This window comes from Peromyscus californicus, unplaced genomic scaffold, assembly GCF_007827085.1.
Source record: "Peromyscus californicus insignis strain IS unplaced genomic scaffold, ASM782708v3 Scaffold_3__1_contigs__length_106647218, whole genome shotgun sequence".
NCBI classification, from domain to species: Eukaryota; Metazoa; Chordata; class Mammalia; order Rodentia; family Cricetidae; genus Peromyscus; species Peromyscus californicus.
In genome coordinates, this window is record NW_026294551.1 from 82,084,106 (window position 1) to 82,104,849 (window position 20,744).

At 40.7% G+C, this 20,744-nt stretch overlaps 1 protein-coding gene across 1 annotated transcript; it reads left to right on the plus strand.

Annotated features, from left to right (window-relative positions):
• Positions 1-8,907: 8,907 nt before the first annotated feature.
• Ccng1 (cyclin G1) lies at positions 8,908-15,971 on the plus strand. Its single transcript, XM_052758506.1, has 6 exons — positions 8,908-9,176; positions 10,132-10,392; positions 12,021-12,274; positions 12,806-12,884; positions 13,151-13,249; positions 13,441-15,971. The coding sequence occupies exons 2-6, from the start codon at positions 10,132-10,134 to the stop codon at positions 13,630-13,632; spliced, it is 885 nt and encodes a 294-aa protein (XP_052614466.1). The 5' UTR covers positions 8,908-9,176; the 3' UTR covers positions 13,633-15,971.
• The last annotated feature ends 4,773 nt before the right edge of the window (positions 15,972-20,744 follow it).

The window sequence follows — 20,744 nt, forward strand, 5'->3', positions numbered from 1 at the left end:
GGTAAGGCATGCACATGATACACAGACAAACATGCAAGGCAAGGCACCAATATGCATTAAATGATAAATAAATAAATAAATGTTTGAAAGAAGAAAGAGGAGGAGGAGGAGGAAGAAGAGGATGCACAGAGATCATTTATGAAGATATATGCCAGCTAAAGAGAGACCTCGGAAGAACTAAGTTTCTTGAACACCGTATCTCAACCTTTCAGCCTCCATAAATAAACCTCTAATTAAGCCATCTGGTCTAAAGGACTTCAGATTTAGTTATGGCAGTCCTAGAAAATGAATAATACACAATCTCAGCCCTAAAATTGTGTCCAGTATTCTAGGAATTTTGGATGGAAAGACATATACGAATGGACTTTTCAAGCTTTAAATTAATGAAAACAATAAAAGGTCCAGCCTATATGATTTTCTCCCAGGGTCCATGGAAGAGTCTAACAACCAGCTGAGGATTCTAATCTGAGGGATATTCAATGAATCTAAGAACACTGAGTTTGTTAGTCCATTCACTTTATTCTTCTAAGTCAATTCTATCCACGTAGCTTCTTTTGTGTTTTCATACTTAGCTCCTCTGAGTTTCTCCTGCTCTTTCCTGTTCTCTCATCATTCTGCCTAGTTCTTTCCATCTCCGTCCTCATCTTTGTTGTTCTAAATCAATTCTCCTCTGCTGTTCTCTCCTATCTATCTAGTTCTTTTCATCTTCCTCCTTTTCTGCTCCCCCAAGCATATATCCATTCATTAACAACTTGTTTGTAAAAACTACAAAGTAAACTCTCAAGGACAAGTATTCTGATAAGAGTCACACTTGCCAAAGACTTGGTCAGCTTAATTGGTGACTGACAGCAGCTGTAGGTTGTAAAAAGTTCTGGCTTTCTCTTAAAGGGATAGCTACAAGGGTTACAAGGAAAGAAATTAAACCAATGAGAGATTAAGGAAAAGGCAAAGAATATGTGTACTGTTTTATGTGATTAATAATATCCAGATATGGTTAGTCAGTTAACAGCCTTTTTCTGTTAGTCACCTGAATCTCAGGACCTATGTATAATTAGTCTACTGAGCCTAAAATCTTGCATTAAAAACCGGTGTTGAAATAAATACAAAGTGTTAGTTGTTTTTGAGTCAGAGTTGGGAGGTGCTGTTGGAGGAAGCTTAGGGCAACATAGGTGCTATTGATGTCTTGAAGGACTAAGATATACCAAGGCCAGACATCTGCACTATCACTTCTGGTTTACTATAATTCTTCTGAAGAGTTTTGATCCAACAAGGCCAGGCACCTGCAATTCCGCTCTGCGAAAGTTCTACAAGGACACTCTGTCTGGCCAATATTTATCGTGTCAGTGGCTAAGGATGGAGAACAAGACCTCTAAGTGTCTACAGTCCACATGGGACAATAGACCTAGTATGAAGTATATTTTAGTATGTTTCTATTCATAAAAATTGTACAGTTAAATAAGAAACCATCTTCTAGACTATCCACAATTATGTGTGCCCAAGATTGAGATGCAATCATGAGATTACATGTACACATAACATGAGAATGCACGATAAATGGGGAGAATCATAGCTGTTATTGCACAAGAAGTTTACAGCAAGAAACAGCCAATTCATTCAAAAGACAGTAATTCCAAAACGCCTTGCTTCTTGGTTTCCTCTAACAGAACCCTTAGTTCTGATAGGTTGACCTTCTGAATTCTAGTTGTCACCTGCTGTATACTCCCATGGTCTTTTGCTACCAGCAGCTCTCAATATTAAATGTTACCAAAAATAGAAGACACAATCCTTGGTGAGGGTCATCATTCACTTTCCTGTATAAGGGAAGTCCTTCCGCTTCTTTAAACCACTATTCTACTCTCATGATCTGTAAGATTAACATTTTTTAGAGTCCTCGTGTAAATGAGATAGCTAGTACTCATTTTTCTGTGCCTGGTTATGTCACTTAGTATAATGACCTACATTTCCAATGTTGTTACAAATCACAGGATTTAAGCCTTTCGTGGATAGACTCTGTGTGTGTGTGTCTGTCTGTCTGTGTGTATATGTGAGTGTCTGTCTGTGTGTGTGTCTGTGTATCTGTGTCTGTGTGTATCTGTGAGTGTCTGTCTGTGTGTGTGTCTGTGTGTCTGTGTTATGTGTCTGTGTGTCTATGTATCTGTGTATGCCTGTGTGTGTGTGTGTCTGTGTATCTGTGTGTATTGGTGTGTGTGTGTCTGTCTGTGTGTGTCTGTGTGTGTGTGTGTGTGTGTGTGTGTGTGTGTGTGTACACCATGTTTCTTTATCTACTAATCCACTGGTGGACAGTTAGAGATTCCATTATAATACTGCAATGAACATGGGTATACAGATGTTTCTTTGACATACTCATTTCACTGATTTTGGCTATAATATAATGCCATAGTTTAGTTTTAATTTTTTAAGAACTCTCCATACTGCTTTCCAAAAGGGATGTGCTAGTTTGCATCTCCTACTAAACATATGTAGTAAGGGTTTTTTCTTCAGATGAGGTTTTAGGACTTATTTCTCTTTATATTTAATTATGTGTACATGTACTGGTGGGAGGTGGGTGCAGGCAAAAGGGGAGGGCAAGTATGTGCACAAGAAAGTGCAGGTGCCCATGGTATCCAGGAGAGGGCACCAGAGTAGAGTTATGGGCAGTTGTGAGCTACCTGACACTGGTGTTAGACTCTGAACTTGGATCCTCTACGAGAAGAATACATACTCTTAATTGATGAGCCATCTCTTTAGCCCCGAGTATAAAGATTTTAAATCAAAACTTTGAATAATTTGAAAATGGAAATTATAAATATAAAGTAATTACAAGAAACAACACTTAGAAAGCAATTGATGGTATTTTTTTTAGTGTCTATCTAAGTAAAATTACTTTAGTTTTTATTTTATGTGATGGAAGCTTTGCCTGCATGTATGTCTGTACGCTACTTGCTTGCCTGGTACTCAGCAAGTCCCAGAACTGTTGCCAAAACGCTGAGTTAGAGTAGCATTCCACATCGCAGTGTGTCTTTAAAATGAAACCAATCAGCTGGCCATAGTGACTATGCCCACAATCCTGGCACTTGGGAGACTAAGGCAGTGGGATTACTGTGAGTTGGAGGCCATCCTGGGTCACATAGGGAGCCCAGATTTGAAAAGAAAGCAGCACTAAGCAATGATTGAAATACATATATGTGTGAAGTTCTCAAAGAAAAAGTAAATACATTTTTTTAACATCAAGGAAACAGACCATGTGGTAAATGCTATGCAGAGCTATGCACATCATACTAAAGGGAAATGTGAGAAGACTTAGAATAAATCAGGAGGGAAGAGTCTCAGAAAGGAATCAGCTTTTGGGATCCAGAAAAAAAAAAATGTTTCAAGGAGAAAATGAACACAATATCTAATTCTGCGGTGACAATAAAATGTAAGAACAAGAGTGAAACAAACCAATGAAAATATGAATCACTCTTCAGGGAACTTGACTGTAAGGAATAAGGCAAGAGCCAGAGGGTAGACATAAAATGAGAGAGTTTTCTTTTGAAAGATTGTTGTAGAACATTATTTCAAGGTGTGTTACTTTTGCGCTCTGGAACGCTTGTTTAATGATGCAAAGATGGGTTTGATTAAATAAAATTCACCTGCAGTCAGGAGCCTGAGTCAGCAACTAGTTGACAGGAAGTGGTAGGGAGGGGCCAGTTGAGAAAGGGTTTATAAGGAGAGGTGAGGAGAAGCTTGAGGGCTTTTTGGAGGAGGAGAGCAAGGAGAGGAGGTGAGCTACTTGCTATTCAGCCTCTGAAGAGCACAATTCTGCTTTAACCTTTGAGTCCTGAGTTCTTTAGAGGGAGAGGGATTTAGTCAAGTTCCCTTTGTAGCTTTGTGAGAGTTGGAGCCTGAGGAAACAGATTTCCCTCCAGCGGGCCCAGTTGCAGTTGCTGATTCAGACAGCTGTGGCTTAAAAGGCAGCAACCATTTAAAAAAAAGGACAGCAAAAGATAAGCAAGACTTGTTTAAATAACGTCAAGAAAGTCATCAGGAAAAGAAATGAAGCACATAACTGCCACATCAACCAGAGGTGTCACCTAATACAAGACAGTGACTGGACACAAGTCTGCTTATTGTGTAAGCAGTACTATGACAGAAGCTTCTGGTCAAAACACACAAACTGAGGTCGAAGCAAGAGGCTGAAAAGAACATCTTAGCATCTGTAAAACTTGGAGGACTGGAGAGATGGCTCCGTGGTTAAGAGCACTAGCTGCTCTTGCAGAGGACCCTGGTTCGAGTCCCAGCACCCACATCACAGCCCACAACTGTCTGTGACTCCACTTCTAGTGAAAGGAAACAATCCTGGGATTTGCTGAGCGTTGGGAAATTGGTGTGTGGGGAGAGAAAAGCAGCAAAGGCAAAATAAAACAACCAAAACCAAACATCAACAACCCAAACCAGAGACAGGACGAAGAGGGAAAACACTAAGGAGATAATGAAAGTGGTAACCTAACTCCAAAAAGTCTTCACCAGTTTGCTATTCCGACCTATCAGGGTCCTTATCTGAGTACAATGCAAAGCGATAAGAAAGTTAGATAAAAGCAAAAAAAAAAAAAAAAAAAAAAAAAATTAAGGAAGCCCGTGCCAGCCAGCTATCTGCTAGTGAATAAAACAGAACAGATCGACTAGAGGAAACTGGGGTGGACTATGTGAGCCAGGAAGTAGAGGGAAGGGGCTCTTCTTGACCCTCACTTCCTTAGCCTTCATGGGACATGGACAAGCTTTATATCCAGAAGTTTGGGCATTTATAAGGTTGAATAGAGAATAAGGTACTGGCATGTTGCATGTGCAGGAGGAAGGAAGAGCCCCCTCTAGGGTGGAGGCAGACAAAAGCAATTAGAGATTTCCCTAGGGCTCGGGGCAACATTTGGCATTCTGTCTTGGTTTCTTCTCTTTTCTCCTTTCTTTCTCCCTTTCTTTCTTTCTCTCTTTCTCTCTCTCTCTCTCTCTCTCTCTCTCTCTCTCTCTCTCTCTCTCTCTCTCTCTCTCTCTCCCTTCCCATTTCTTTTTTGCTGTTGCTGTTATTGTTGCGGTTATGAAAATGCTCTGAAAAGGCAACTTAATGGAAAGGGTTCTTTTTGGCTGACAGATCAAGGTACATCACAAGGCAGGGAAGACAAGCAGCAGGGGCTGGAAGCAGCTGCTCACATGGCATGCACAGGCCAGAAGCAGAGCGCAAGGAGTGTCTGCTGAGGCTCAGCTCCCTCTCTCCACTTACCAAGTCCAGGATCCCAGGCAGGAAATGGTGCCACCTACAGTGTGTGTATCTTCACACTTCTGTTAACTCAAGATACTACCTTGTAGCAAGCCCAGAGACCCATCTCCCAGGAAATTGTAGATTTGGGGGCAAGATGGCAACTAGCACTGCCCATGGCAGGAACCATCACCGTCAGACCTACTTGTTATAATTCCTGTTGTTTAAGGGCACGTCTCTAGACTATAATAGACAATGTGATTAAATCTTCCTCTTGGTGACTGGATTCTTACCCTGCATCACAGTTATTATTCTGACTCGTATTCAACTGTTAATTGAGAAGAAAGTAGGAAGATTGGAATTAAATATACCATTGAGCCAGGTGTGGTGGTACACACCTTTCATGCCTGTACTCTGGGAGGGGGGTAGAGGCAAGTAGAAGACAAGTAGAACCTATCACAAATGTGTGTGTATGAGAGAGAGAAGGAGAGAGAGAGAGAGAGAGAGAGAGAGAGAGAGAGAGAGAGAGAGAGAGAGAGAGAGAGAGAGAGTCAAGATAACATTCTAGAAGTCAGTCATTTGAAAACTTCCTGATGGGAACTCATAATAAATATAATCTTCTTAAAAATAAAATTTTAAATGAAGGGCTTGTTTTCTTTCTTCTACAAGAATAAATAAATTGCTTATTTTAAATTCTATAATTCTTTTAAATCACTCAAATCATGGCGTGGTAGTTTGAATGTAATTGGCCCTCATAATCTCGTACAGAATGGCAGTATTAGGCGCTATGACTTTGCTGGAGTGGGTATGGCCTTGCTGCAGGAAGTGTGTCACTGTGGGGACAAGCTTTGAGGTTTCCTATGCTCAGGATACTGCCCAGTGTCTCAGTCAACTTTCTGTTGTCTGCAAGATGTAGGATTCTCAGCTATTAAGCCAGCACCATGTTCTGCCTGCACACTACCATGGCCCCTGTCATGATGATAATGGGCCGAAACTGTAAGCAAGCCACCCCAGTTAAATATTTTCCTTATAAAAATTGCTATAGTCATAGTGTCTCTTCACAGCAACAGAAACCTTAATTAAGACAGAAATTGGTACCAGGGACTGTGGTATTGCAGTGACAGGCCTGACCATGTTTTTGTTTGGAGTAATATGGACCTTGAGAGTTTGGGTTAGAAGAAAAGCAGTAAAATGTTTGTTTGTTTGTTTGTAATATTTTTAATGTTTATTTTACTCATTATGTATACAATGTTCTGCCTGTATGTTTGCCTGCAGGCCAGAAGAAGGCACCAAATCTAATTACGGATGGTTGTGAGCCACCATATGGTTGCTGGGAATTGAACTCAAGACCTCTGAAAGACCAGCCAGTGCTCTTAACCACTGAGCCACCTCTCCAGCCCCAAAGCAGTAAAATGTTTTAAGTGATGCTTAATGGGCCATACTAGTAGGAGCATGGAAGACAGTGGCATTGAATGTGACTTGGTAAACTGTGGGGGGCTTTCTCAGAAGGATACAAAGCAGAAGAATTTTAGTATGTTGCCTAGAGATCATTCTTGTGATATTTTGGTGAAGTAGCTGCTTTTTGACCTTGTCTGGAAAGTCTACCTGAGGCTAAAGTGAAGAACTTTGGACTAATGATGTTGGCAGAGGAAATCTCAAAACAGTCTAGGATAGACTCTGTTGTGTGGTTATTAGTGTTAACTCTGATGAAGATTTATAATGAAAAGGAGCAAGCTGAGCAAGGAAAAATATTTGAGGAGAAAAAGAGCACCAGAACATGAAATGGAGCTAAGTCCTGTGTTCAAGGAGAGAAATGGATTAAGAAATTGAGTGAACCTCAGGGAAGATCCCATCCAACTTTTAAAAAGGAACTAAAGAAAAGCTTAGAGCAGTTTGTGGCGATGCACACCTTAGATCCCAGCACTGGGAAGGCAGAGGCTGGTGGAGCTTGAGTTTGAGGCCAGCCTGGTCTACAGAGCAAGTTTCAGGACAGTGAAGAAGACTATGGAAAACAGAAAGCTGGTGAAGATGTCATTGAACGAGGGAACCACGTTCCAGCCCCAGCAAGCAGCAGAACTTGGCAGCTTCAGTCACATGGTTCTGGCTTTAGAGTCAAGGAGAGAAGAAACAGGTTATAGAATTTGCCTCTGCGCCACAAGGGCAGGCATGTGTCAGGGGTGTCCATGAATGAAGGCCTAGATAGGCCATTTCGTGATGCTGTGATATACTATATGTATATGAATTTGTCAGAACAAAATATTAAGATTTAAAAATTGCAACAGAGATCTGGAAAGCGGTTAGAGCACTCACTGCTTTTGTAGATTTACAGAACCAGGAATCCAAGTGAATTAGGTTCCCAGCACCCACATTGGACAACTCACAACATCCTGAAACTCCAAATCCATCATCTCTGTGAGTATCCACACTCATGCGCACATGCCCACACAAAGACATATGCATATAGACACAATTTTAAAAAACGAAATAAAACTTTTTACTTTTAATGAAAGAAAAAGGCCAGGTGTGATGGTGTATAGCTTTAATCCCAATACCACAGGAGGCAGAGGCAGGTAGATCTGAGTTCAAGACCAGCCTCGTCTACATAGAGAGTTCCAGGACAGCTAGGACTATATAGAGACCCTGTCTCAAAAAAAAAAAAAAACTGGCAACTAGTTTATGACCTAATTTATGGGCGGCCAGCTGGCTGAGCTCTTTGTCATTTTTCATGAAAACCACTGAAGTCTTGCACCCGGGGCCATCCATCTCTGAGAGTCGAGAACTGACTCCCTCCGCACTGCTCCTGAGGGCCTGCCCTTCTCAACCCGTGAGAAGGGAGTCCTGCGAGAGTTATAATAACAAGTTAAAAATATAAACAGGCGGGATAATTGTTTTCCCGTTAACCTGGGAGAGAAGAGGCCTAGAGAGATTAAGTTCACAAGAATAAAGGGAGTAATATCCCTTCACACCCTCCTCTGGAGCCCGAGAGCCCAGTCCCTGCAGTTGAGTTTTCCACGTTCTGATTCTGCTACAGTCTGCCTAACACCTTTCATTTTAAGCCACTGGTGGTTGTAGGAGGGCACTCCATCAGGCTTATAAGTTAAATGTTTTAAAAACAAATCCTGAAAATTAGTAGAGGACCAAGAAACTACATAGTCCAACTTCACTGTAATATATTTCACCAAAAAAAAAAAAAAAAGCAAAATAAGAAAAAAGATCAACTGATTTCCAAAACCCAAAGAGAACCCTCTAGAATGTAATAAACCACACTATAGAGAAGTCTACCGCCTCTTTATCTGTAAAGAGAATGAAAGCATGCCTTTTTTCTTCTTCTTTTTAACTTGTCATTGTGTTTTTAGAAAGAGGGGGCTGAACCACTACACAACTGCTGAACTGCAGAGAACACACAAACGAAAACCCTCCCAGCACATTCGGGAAAGCTCCCCAGGCCACTCTGGCTACCGGCTGCCTGACCTGCCCGGGCAAGCCCAGGCACCGTGTGTTCAGTTCCGCAGCTCAGGGAAGAACGGAAATGCTCCAATGAGAGAGGCTGAGAGATCCGGGCATGGCATCCAGGGGGCGGAGAATTGGAGACTGGACAATGGCAAGTGTGCGCTGATTGGCCGAGCTTTCTCGGAAGCCATCCATCAAAAGGATCACACCAATCAGCGGCTAAGACGCGCCCCCGCTAGCCAGCCCGGTCCCTGGTCTGTCTCCCAGCTGCCGGGCACCGCTCTTTCGCTGCGCGCTGACCCCCCGGGAACGCCGCGCCAATTTAGGGCGCTGCGGGACCCGCCACCCGGGACGCCCGTCCCTCCCCGGGCCTCTGCTCGCTTGCCCGCCCGCGAGTCCGTTCCCCTCGTCGGCCTCTCGGATCGGGGACGTAGGGCGAGCTGAGAGCAGGCCCGGGGAGGGTGGTGACCACCGCGGAGGAGCCGTGGCTGTCAAGGTGAGAGGGAACTAGGGGTGGACCTCGGGGACCCCCTGCGCTCCGGAGCGCAAGCCCGGGCTAGTCTGCTCCTGGAAAGGCGCAACCGGAGCCGTCGTCCTGGGATGTTCCTGTGTCATGCCTCCCAGTCCCAACTTGCACCACTTAACTGAGTTAGCGGTTCCTCGCCAGGACGAATTCCACCTCCTCTGTTGTGTCTTTAAATTGACAAAAGAAGGGGTATCCTCTGTATCCAGGACTTAGCTTGTGACCGGGACTTGGGGGAAGTGTTATGCATACTTACACCAATGCGATTCCCAGCTTCAGCTAACTTTTTCTTTGGGTCTTTAAATGACGTTAAGCTATTAAGAGCACTGTGTGCTAAGCACCGCACCACATTGAGTCATATCGTGTGTTATTCACGGCCGTTCCAAGAAACAGATGTTGTTATCCTCATTTCAGAGATGTAGAAATAAGCTCATTATCTGGCAATAATTAAGCACCAATCTATGTGCTAAGCGGTTTGTGTGATTCCATTTAACCCACACAATCTATGAACTTAGGTAATAATCTTATTTCTACTTCACAGATAAGGAACTAAGAAGGTTCACATTGTTAATATATACTTCAGAGTGTGTGTACTGTCATTTTGACTTTTTGGTTTGGGTGTCTTATGTGGCAGTAGTTAACTGTTTGAGGCTATGTACTGGCAATGAATAAGTCTTTCCTGAAGCTGGGAAAAGGTTTTTGTTTTGCTTTGTTTTAAGCCATAGTTTATGTCCTGTACAAACTCACAATTTAGAAATGTGACCAACTGGGAGAAGGTAAAAATTAACTTACAGCCCTTTGTAGTGTCTTAGACTTAGTGGATGGAGGTGGGGGAATCATGCTTTATAAAGCACGTCTTGGCACAATACAAAGATGGCCAGGCAGGAAGGGGCCCTTACACTCTTTTCTGGGTTTGTTCTATATTTAGATGATAGAGGTACTGACAACTGACTCTCAGAAACTGCTACACCAGCTGAACACCCTGTTGGAACAGGAGTCTAGATGTCAGCCAAAGGTCTGCGGCTTGAAACTAATTGAGTCGGCACATGATAATGGCCTCAGAATGACTGCAAGACTCAGGGACTTTGAAGTGAAAGACCTACTCAGTCTAACCCAGTTCTTTGGCTTCGACACGGAGACGTTTTCCCTAGCTGTGAATTTACTGGACAGATTCTTGTCTAAAATGAAGGTATGTTTAAGCTACAATATCCCATTTCTTAATTTTGCTCAGCGTGTGTTTAAGAGATCAAATTGCAGAGGGCCGGAGATGGCTCAGGGGTTAGAAGTGCTTGCTGGTCTTCCAGAGGACCTGAGTTCAGTTCCAAGCACCCAAGTGGGCAGCTGGGATCTGATGCAAACACCACCCATATACACATGGATACACATTAAAATCAATACTAATAAAAAAAAAAAGCTGTCAAATTGCTGGTTTAGAACTGGTATTCAAAAGCCATGTTCGAATGTTCTGGTACAAACACCACCCATATACACATGGATACACATTAAAATCAATACTAATTTAAAAAAAGCTGTCAAATTGCTGGTTTAGAACTGGTATTCAAAAGCCATGTTCAAATGTGGTAATACTTCTTTCTCATAATCAAGAGTAGTAATATATCACTTACTAGTTGTATACGGAAAGAGGAAATTGTCTAACATCAAACAATTAATTGTAGTACTCCAGTAGGAAAATATGGCTGTATTTAAAAACCTTCCTTGAGCCAGCAAAACGGTTCACCAGGTAAAAGCACCTGCTGCACATGCCTCAGATAGTCAAATCTGAGTCCTATCCCTGGAACACTCAGTGAAAAGAGGGAACCAACTCCCAAAAGTTGTTCTCTGACCTCACACATGTGCCATGGCACACACCTCTCCTCTCATCCACCTCTCCCTCACACACACACACACACACATACACACACACACACACACACACACACACACACACACACACACACACACAGTAATAACAGTAAAAAATGAAGGGCCTGGTATAATGGTGCACACCATTAATCCTAGCACTTGGGAGTCAGAGACAGGTAGGTCTTTTTTTAGTTTGAGGCCAGCCTGGTCTACATAGTGAGTTATAGGCCAGCCAAGTCTACACAGTGAGACCATTTCAAAAACTAAAATTTTAAAAAAAATTAGAAATCTTTCTAAAAACTACTTTATGGATTTTATATATTTGCGTGTGTATGGGCACACTCATGCTACATCATGTGAGGACCACTGCAGAAATTAGGTCCTGGGGATTGAACTCAGGTCAGGGTTGGTGACCAGCAACCTTACCACTGAGCCATCTCATTAGCCCTAATCAAAGCCTTTTTTGATGGACTGAATATTTCTATTCACCTACACATGTTCATAGATTTAAAGATGTTTGTTAAAGTCAGAATGTTAGGTTGTGGTTAAGAATTACGATGTATTTCTTAATCACTACCCATATGTAAAAATCCTAATTCCTTTAGCCAATTGGCATTTCCAGCTTCAGTTTGCATGCAATAGAAAAGGAAGCATCGTCTGAAGGAGGATCATCTGTAGAGTTATTCCCCAATAACTGACGAAATACTTTTGTGGCTTTCAAAGTTTAACTGTTAAAACTGAAGCTATCTACCCTATCTACTAAGTCACTGATTTCAAGGAGGGCATATAAGACTGACAGGCTCCTGTCCAAGTAGGGTAGATGTTAAATCCCTTGTAGCTAAGATATGTGTTGCAGATACACTTTCATAATGGTGGCTCTGAGTCCTAGATTTCCCTTTGTGTTCTGTTTATTGAGACATGGTAAAGACACACTGCTGTTGTTTGTGTTTGTAGGTACAGGCGAAGCATCTTGGGTGTGTTGGACTGAGCTGCTTTTACTTGGCTGTCAAATCGATAGAAGAGGAAAGGAATGTCCCATTGGCTACTGATTTGATCCGAATAAGTCAGTATAGGTTCACGGTTTCCGACTTGATGAGAATGGAAAAGATTGTGTTGGAGAAAGTATGTTGGAAAGTCAAAGCTACTACTGCCTTTCAATTTCTGCAACTCTATTACTCACTCATTCAAGAGAACTTGCCATTTGAAAGGTATGTGAACTTGGTTTTGAACAAAAACAGGTTTGGAAATCAAAAGGGTACTGTTCAGCTGTTGCATACAGTTGGTATCCTCATAGAATTCTTATTATCAAAATAAGTGTATGGCACCTGTGGTCCCTTGGACTTTGCTGCCTAACAGAAGTGAGAAGACAGCTGTCAATAGTTTATTAAAGGCCCTTTCTTAAGATTAAAGGACACTTCAACTTCATACAACCAGAAAATAAACATCTCACACAAATTTTAGAAAGACATTCATAAGATGCAGAAATTTTTATTGAAATATATAATCATATTTGTGATATACTACTGTTCCCTTAATGATTTTTTTTTACCAGACTAATTTAAAACTCATGCTTAAGAAGTTTCTATCACTAATAGAAAAGAAATTCCTTTTCTGAAAATAATTTTCTATAAGTGTATATGAGTTTCATTTTTAAAACTGACTTTAATACATTTCTAAAACTGTCTGCCAACTAGATATAATATTGTCTACATAAAATCAATCCCATTTTCTTTTTAAAGGAGGAACGATATTAATTTTGAAAGACTAGAAGCCCAACTTAAGGCATGCCACTGCAGGATCATATTTTCTAAGGCAAAGGTAAATATTTTATAAGATTAAGTATAGTTACAGAGACCTATTTTTATGGTCGACATTTACTTTTTTTTTTTTTTTTTTTTTTTTCTGGTTTTTCGAGACAGGGTTTCTCTGTGTAGCTTTGCACCTTTCCTGGGACTCACTTGGTAGCCCAGGCTGGCCTCGAACTCACAGAGATCCGCCTGGCTCTGCCTCCCGAGTGCTGGGATTAAAGGCGTGCGCCACCACCGCCCGGCGGTCGACATTTACTTTATATTTATCTTTTTCAGCCTTCTGTGCTGGCATTGTCTATCATTGCTTTGGAGATCCAAGCACTAAAGGATATAGAGTTAACAGAAGGAATCGAATGTATTCAGAAACATTCCAAGGTATGTCAAAGTTGTAGCATCAATCCACTGTATCCACTGTACTCTTAAAGCAAAGTAAGATGCCATGTATTGATGGGAAGCTTAAGTGGTCCTCCCCTGGTTCTCTTTGGATGAGGAAACACGTTAATGGGATTACATCTATTACTATAAATACAGTGAGACTCTTAATAATTCTTTGTATTTATGTACAGATAAATGGCCGAGATTTGACCTTCTGGCAAGAGCTGGTATCCAAGTGTTTAACTGAGTATTCATCAAACAAGTGTTCTAAGCCAAATGTTCAGAAGTTGAAGTGGATCGTGTCTGGGCGCACTGCCCGGCAACTGAGGCACAGTTACTACAGAATAACTCACCTCCCAACAATTCCGGAAACGGCTTCTTAGCTGGCAAATCTGGTTGTTATCTTCGCTATACAGAAAATTTTCCATTGTGATAATTTCCTTCTACAACTGAAGAATTGAAATACTGTCTTCAATATAAACAATATGGGATTAAAATAGTAAGGGGAAAAATGACTGTTGATCTAGTTAGTGAATATCGAAAGGCATTTACCATGTACAATGCACAGCAGTCTCAAGAGAAAGGACTTAGCAAACCTCCATATGTTAACACTTTCGTCAAATTATTAGCTTAGGAAAGAGAAATCTCCAAACCTGAATTAATAAAAGTAGTTAATGAAATAATATTTTTTAAATTACATATCACCTCACTGTAGCTTATTTAAAGTTACGTAAACCCAAGCAGAAGGATGAAACAAAAAGTTTGACCCACAGATGAACAAATTCATGTCCTTTTGTTGATTAAGAAAACATAGTATGCACTTGGGTGATGTACTTACAAAGTGATACAGGGCAGAGAGTCTCCACATTAGGTTTCTGGAAATTGCTGAGGTGTCTCAATTCTATATTTAATATTTTATCTTTAAGCAGTTGGTCCATTACAAAATAATTATATGCTTAAAATATATAAACTTGATCCCTGATACATATACATTTTTGCCATCTAAATTTCTTAATCATAGCAAAGATTTATCTTTTTTATGATTAAAGCTAAATGTTGCCAGGCGTTGTGGTGCACACCTTTAATCCCAGCACTCAGGAGGCAGAGGTATGTGGAAGGTGGATCTCCGTGAGTTCAAGGCCAGCCTGATCTACACAGTGAGTTCCAGGACAACTAGAGACTGATATAATAGAGACAGCCTGTCTCAAAAACACCAAAAAAAGAAAAAAAAAGTAAATGTTGCTGGAAAGATGGTTCAGCAGGTAACGGTGCTTGCCCCCAAGCCTAACAACCTGACTTCATTCCCTAGGACCCACATGATGGAAGGAGAGAGTAAACTTCCATAAGTTCTTCTCTGACATATGCACATGCCTCACACACACACACCTCATTGCAACACAATACATATATGATCATGCATCTTAGATAACATCAGTTCACCTTTAGTAGCTCCAAGTATGTAGGCAGATTTCTGTTAAATTGGGTTTATGTTGTTTGCTTAGGCAGTAGGATTGCAGTAGCAACAACAACAACAAAACGTTCCTGAAGTCTATCTCTGCCACTCTGACCATGAGTTTCCTACGGTACAGAATTTAAGCTATGAAACCTCAGCACATCAGCACGTTAGCAGAATGGTCTCAGTGTTAGGAAAACTGATTCCAGGTTTGGTAGAGCTATGCTTAGATTTGAATTCACCCACGAAACATTCAAATCAAGGCTAAAGATATAAATGTGAAGTAAAACTGTGAACATTCATTTTAACATTGATCTAACTTCCTAGATTGGATCAATATATATTTAGGTGGTATTGAAAATGGTAAACTACTTAATTTAAATCTCAAAATTTAAATTACAAGGTTTACATCAAAACCAACATTTCACAAATGCACTTTTACGGTATTATAAAGGGGTAATTTAAGCAGTAAATGGTTTCTTGGCACCCATAACCAAGTAATAGCTAATTTAGAGGTGGGATTTTTATTGCTATATGAGAATTACATTTAAACTTGTGGTTGTTTTATATAAAGCAGATCTCACAAGTTTTGAAAATTCAGTATTTCTTTTAGAGAATAGGTTGTTTGTATCCATAATAAAAGAATAATTCTAGAGAATTGCTGCTTCAATCTAGTCCCATTTGAAAAAATTTGTTTCTACTGTATTAATAACTGGATGAATGATCACTCTGAAAATGTATTTATTGCACTGAAATTAGTTCAGTCTTGATAAAGCACTCCAGAAGTTGTTTTTTTTTAAAACCACAGACAGTTTTTATAAAACTGCCTCTACTTCTAATGTATTTTGTTTTAAAAGAAAGAGAGTAATTTGCAAAACTTCTACTGTGTCTTAAGGGAAGTAAGGAGGCACTCCATAAGACCACCGAGGTTGTGTTCAGATTCTCAATGCTGGCCTTGAATGTATCATCTCCACTGTTAAATTGTAGGCTGCTCCTCAGTGCACTGTGCAGCCTGAGTCCACCCAGAGTGGCTGTAACTGTTTTGACATGTAATGGATAGTGACTACTGAAAAATAAACCAAAGAACAGGAGTATTTCATCCTTAACCTTTGTAAACCATGTTTCATGGATAACTTTTCAGTTCTTTCTGAAGGCTGATATGTCTCCATTTGAAAACAATGTTGATTTTGAGTGACTGAAGTAAACTAACCAACTACCATTATGTTTTGACTAAGGAATATACCTTTCAATAAAGTTGTTGAAATGCAATCCTTCCCTGGGTGTTTCTGTTTCTTTTGTAAGTACTTTAGCAATATTATACAATAAGCTTTCTTTATATTGTTTATTAATTTTACTAAAGTAAGATGCACAGAAGCAGAAAGGGGTTGGGGATTTAGCTCAGTGGTAGAGCGCTTGCAAAGGCCCTGGGTTCGGTCCTCAGCTCCAGAAAAAGAAAAGAAAAAAAAAAAGAATAAGCAGAAAGAAAATTTCTTTTAAGAGTGTAGCTATCAAGTTGGGCATGGTGGCACATGCCTTTAATTCCAGCACTGGGAAGGCTGAGACTGGTGGATCTCCAGAAGTTCAATGCCAGCCAAGGCTTCATGGTGAGACCCTATCTCAAAAAATACAGTCCCACTATCACCTGGTTTCCTTTTGTTTCTTTTTTTTCTTTTTCTTTTTGGTTTTTTATGACAGAGTTTCTCTATGTAGCCCTGGCTGTCCTGGAACTCTGTAGACAGGCTGGTCTTGAACTCACAGAGATCCACCTGCCTCTGCTTCCTGAGTGCTCAGATTAAAGGATTAAAGGCTTGTGCTACCACGCCTGGCTAATTACTTTCTAATTTAAACACACACACACACACACACACACACACACACACACACACACACACACACACAGAGGATAAGTATTAAAGGTATACTAAAAAGCTGTATTTATGCATTATTGTTAATCAGGTTTTTAATTTAGATACACCACTGCTATGGATATTATTCACCATAAAAATTTACCCTTAGATCCCACCCACCTGAGGTTTTAAACAAACCATTTTACCCAATTAAATAATATCCAAGCATGGTGGATGCTACTGATGCTATTATGTTAACCTGCTTGGATCAAGTGGTATTGAAGAGAAACTATAATTTTGAACTCCATATTTGAAAATTTTTTATTCTTTGACCGTTTCATACATGTAATATAATGAATTTTAGTCACTTTCACCACCATTCCCATTACACTCTTTGCATCCCCTCTTCCTGGTAAAATCCCTCCTACTACTTCCCGTGTGTGTGTGTGTGTGTGTGTGTGTGTGTGTGTGTGTGTGTGTGTGTGTGTGAGTGTGTGTGTGTGTGTGTGTGTGTGTGTGTGTGTGTGTACACCCACGCACATTGCTTACAAGAGCATGTCCGAGAAGAGCATGCCCTGACTCCCTTCTATGATGAACTGTGATGTGGAATTGTAAGCAAAATAAACCCTTTCCTCCACAACTTGCCTTTGGTGTTTATCACAGCAATAGAAACCCTAAGTAAGACACACCCCTCCCCCTAGTCACCACTGTCAACAGTCCCTTAGGGATGGGTGGGGCCTCATGAACCCTTTCCTTTTCCAAGATAAAAAGTTTATGGACCCAGTTCTTACAGCACTTAGAGTTATAAAGTGGGCACTGTGAGGAAATCACATTAGCTCCCCTTTCCAAGTATCTGAACTTTGTGTATTTCCAAATATAAGATCGTGAGTCTTTGGTATTACTATAACTCACCTCATGTAAGTCCTGAACTGAATGAATGTAACAGTTAACAAATGCATCAGAAACACAAAAAGTCAAGTGATTTGTACCCAGTAGTACATACATGTATGGTGATATTTTATTTGTACTGAAATGTGATTTTATTTGTGTGTTAATAAATAAAGTTGCCTACGGGTCAGAGCTAATAGCAAGCCATAGCAGAAGCCAGGTAGTGGTGGTGCACACCTTTAATCCAGATCACATGACAGACAGATCTCTGTGTGTTCAAGGATACAGCCAGCATGGAGACACATGCCTTTAATCTCAATACCAACCACAGAAGACCTGGAGGTCTGTATAGACAGGCAGTGACAAGGAGGACATGTGGTTGGGTTTACAACCAATGAGAAGGCAGAACAGAAAGTCAATAAAAAGACAGACACACAGGAAGTAGGTCTCTTTCTGAGGGGAAGGACGATAGCTGCAGCAAAGGGTAAGTTTTAAGTCTCAGCTCTTAGCTACTGCTCTGACCTCTTGGGCTTTTAACTCTGTATTTGGCTCTGTGTTTCTTATTTAATAAGATGGTTACATCTACATACATGGTTTTAGGGGGTAACATTAAAATTCAAGAGCTTCTGACTCCAGAGCCTTTTGCTCTTAGGATTCTCATATTCTGTCCCAAAGTGAAGAATTAACTCACGTGAAACTGTATGATCCCCATAATCCAAATCATATTCTGTGCACTGCCATGATAGAATAATATAGGACTTTCCCTCTTTTATAATAACAAAATGGTTTTTAATCAAATATGCCATTACAAAACAACCTAGCAAAAATGTGTCAAGTTTTATATAGCCTTAAATGCGAAACTTACAATTTTCCTAATCCAAAACCAGATGAGATGATTTTTTTCCCTTTAGTTCAATAAATAGACTTGGGAGCAATCAAAACTGCTGAAGGAGGATAGTTCACAACCAAAGAATCACTAAATTCAGGATATTCACCAAATATCAAAAACATATGAAACAAATGCCCAGCAATGAGAGGAGAAATCTTCAACTATAGTTGGAAAACTAGACATTACTCTTGGAAATCCATGGAACCACTAGAAAATTAGTGGTGATATAAAGCTGAATACCAGTAAATGACTAATTGACTAAGCACTACATCCTAAAACAGCATGTGAACCTTCTCAGGTGAGTAAGGAACATTCCTCAAGACAGACTAGACCTTGTGCTGCAGGCCGCAAGAAGATGAAATAGAGATTCAGCTGTATATGATAAAGCTATACCTTGAAGGATCAAGGAATCCTTCTAGAGGAGAAGTCAAATACCAATGAACATTTGATGTTATTCGGCTTTTAATATATCAGCTGTTTCCTGCTATCAATATTCTTGTGTGCTCATACTCCTAGGCCATAAAGGCAAACAGTATAAGCTTCTCAGACCTTCTGCTGATCTGAACTAGGTAACACCCCTACAGAGACAATGCCTGTCTCCTAGGAGACAGGCAGATGTATAAATGCATAGCTTTGTTTCTTGTGCAAATGAAACTCACACCATCCCTTTCCTTCAGGCCTAATGGCATTGCAGAGCTACTGACTCAGGACAAAAGGGGTTTTTGCACAACCAGGTGAAGACTGGGGCAGAATTCCTGACTTGGCTGGCTGAGGAAAGAGCAGCAAGGAAAAGGTTTTGCAGATTGTAGGTAGATTTGAGTCAAGAGAGTAGGAGAGGAAGGAAAGATGGAGGATGGAGAAATGGAGGACAAGGATGAGGTTGAGAGCATAAGAGCTTAGTTATTACTAGGACTATGAGGGGGCAGGAAAAGAAGGGACAGAGAGAAGCTGCGTGTGAGTACGGAACTGAAGCTGTGTAGACAGAATTTTGTCTTACAGAAATAGAGTGAACAGATGAAGGAGCATGGTGTACAGATTCGTTTCCCTCAGATTACCCCCACGCCAGCCATAGTCTCTTCCCCAGGACTCTGGGAGAAATCTTCTCACGGCAGGCCCCTGGGAAAATTTCGATATCCTTGGGTCTTAAAGACTAAAAAACTGAAAGCATACAAAGCATGTTTGCAGAAAAACAGTAGAGTAACAGGCAAAATTCTAAGAACTTAAAAATGAAACTGCAGACTTCCAAACAATTTGTGGTTCTAAGGATAAGCCTCAAAATAGAAAGTAATTTAAACAGAGTGAAAATGAAGTAGCACCATGTGTGGAATGTGCTAAATCAGTACTTGAACAGCAAATTCCAGTCACTGCACTATTGACTATGATGGTCTTGAGAGCCAACAAAGCTTCTACTTTAAGAAACCGCGGTGGGAGTCTGAGTGAAACCCAAGCGAGCAGAAAGAAGCAAGTTGTGGAAAAGAAGGGGTGATGAAATTAAAAACAAATTAACATAGAGAAAAATCAAAACCCAAAACTGGTTCTTTGAAAAGAGCAATAGCTCGTACTCTAGATTAACGCCGGTATTAGAGAGAAGAGATACTACTACAGACCCTGGAAGACATTAAAAGGGATCGAGGGCTGGTGAGGTGGCTCTGAGAGCAAAGGTGCTTGCTGACAAGCATGATGACCTGAGTTCAAGCCTCAGGACCCACACGAGCGGAAGAGAGAACAGATGTCCTCTGACGTCCACAAGTGCTGTGAAACGTGTCTGAATGCACATTCAAAATAAATGAGTTCAAAAAGGAAAAGGGGCATAAAGAAGATACAGTGAATAACTCTACCTACAGAGTTATATTAAATAAGTTGTTGTGGAATATTTGATCACACTGTATGAAGATGTCTCTTTTACCTCACCTGCCTCAAGCACCTTCTGATTAGTTTAATAAAGAGCTAAACAGCCAATAGCTAGGCCAGAGAGGATAGGCGGAACTTCCAGGGAGAGAGAAGAACTCAGGGTAAGAATCTGAGAGCAGGGAGATGCGCCATCCAGATGCAGAGGCGGATGTATGGTATGGAGGAGAGGTAACAAGCCACTTGGCAGAACATGGATTTATATAAACGGGTTAATTTAAGTTTTAAGAGCTAGTTGGGAACAAGCCTAAGCTAAAGGCTAAGCTTTCACACTTACTAAGAAGTCTTTGTGTCATTATTCGGAGCTGGCGGTCGGTCCATAGGAAGTACGGCTACCGTCAGTTCAAATTACACATGTCCAAAGACACAGAAGCCACCTAGACTGCCAAAATTTATGGGGCTGGAGACATGGCTGAGTGAGTGGTTAAGAGAACTTGCTGCTCTCTTGCAGAAGACTCGGATTCGGTTTCCAGCACCCACATGGCAGCTTACAACTGTCTACAACTCTCG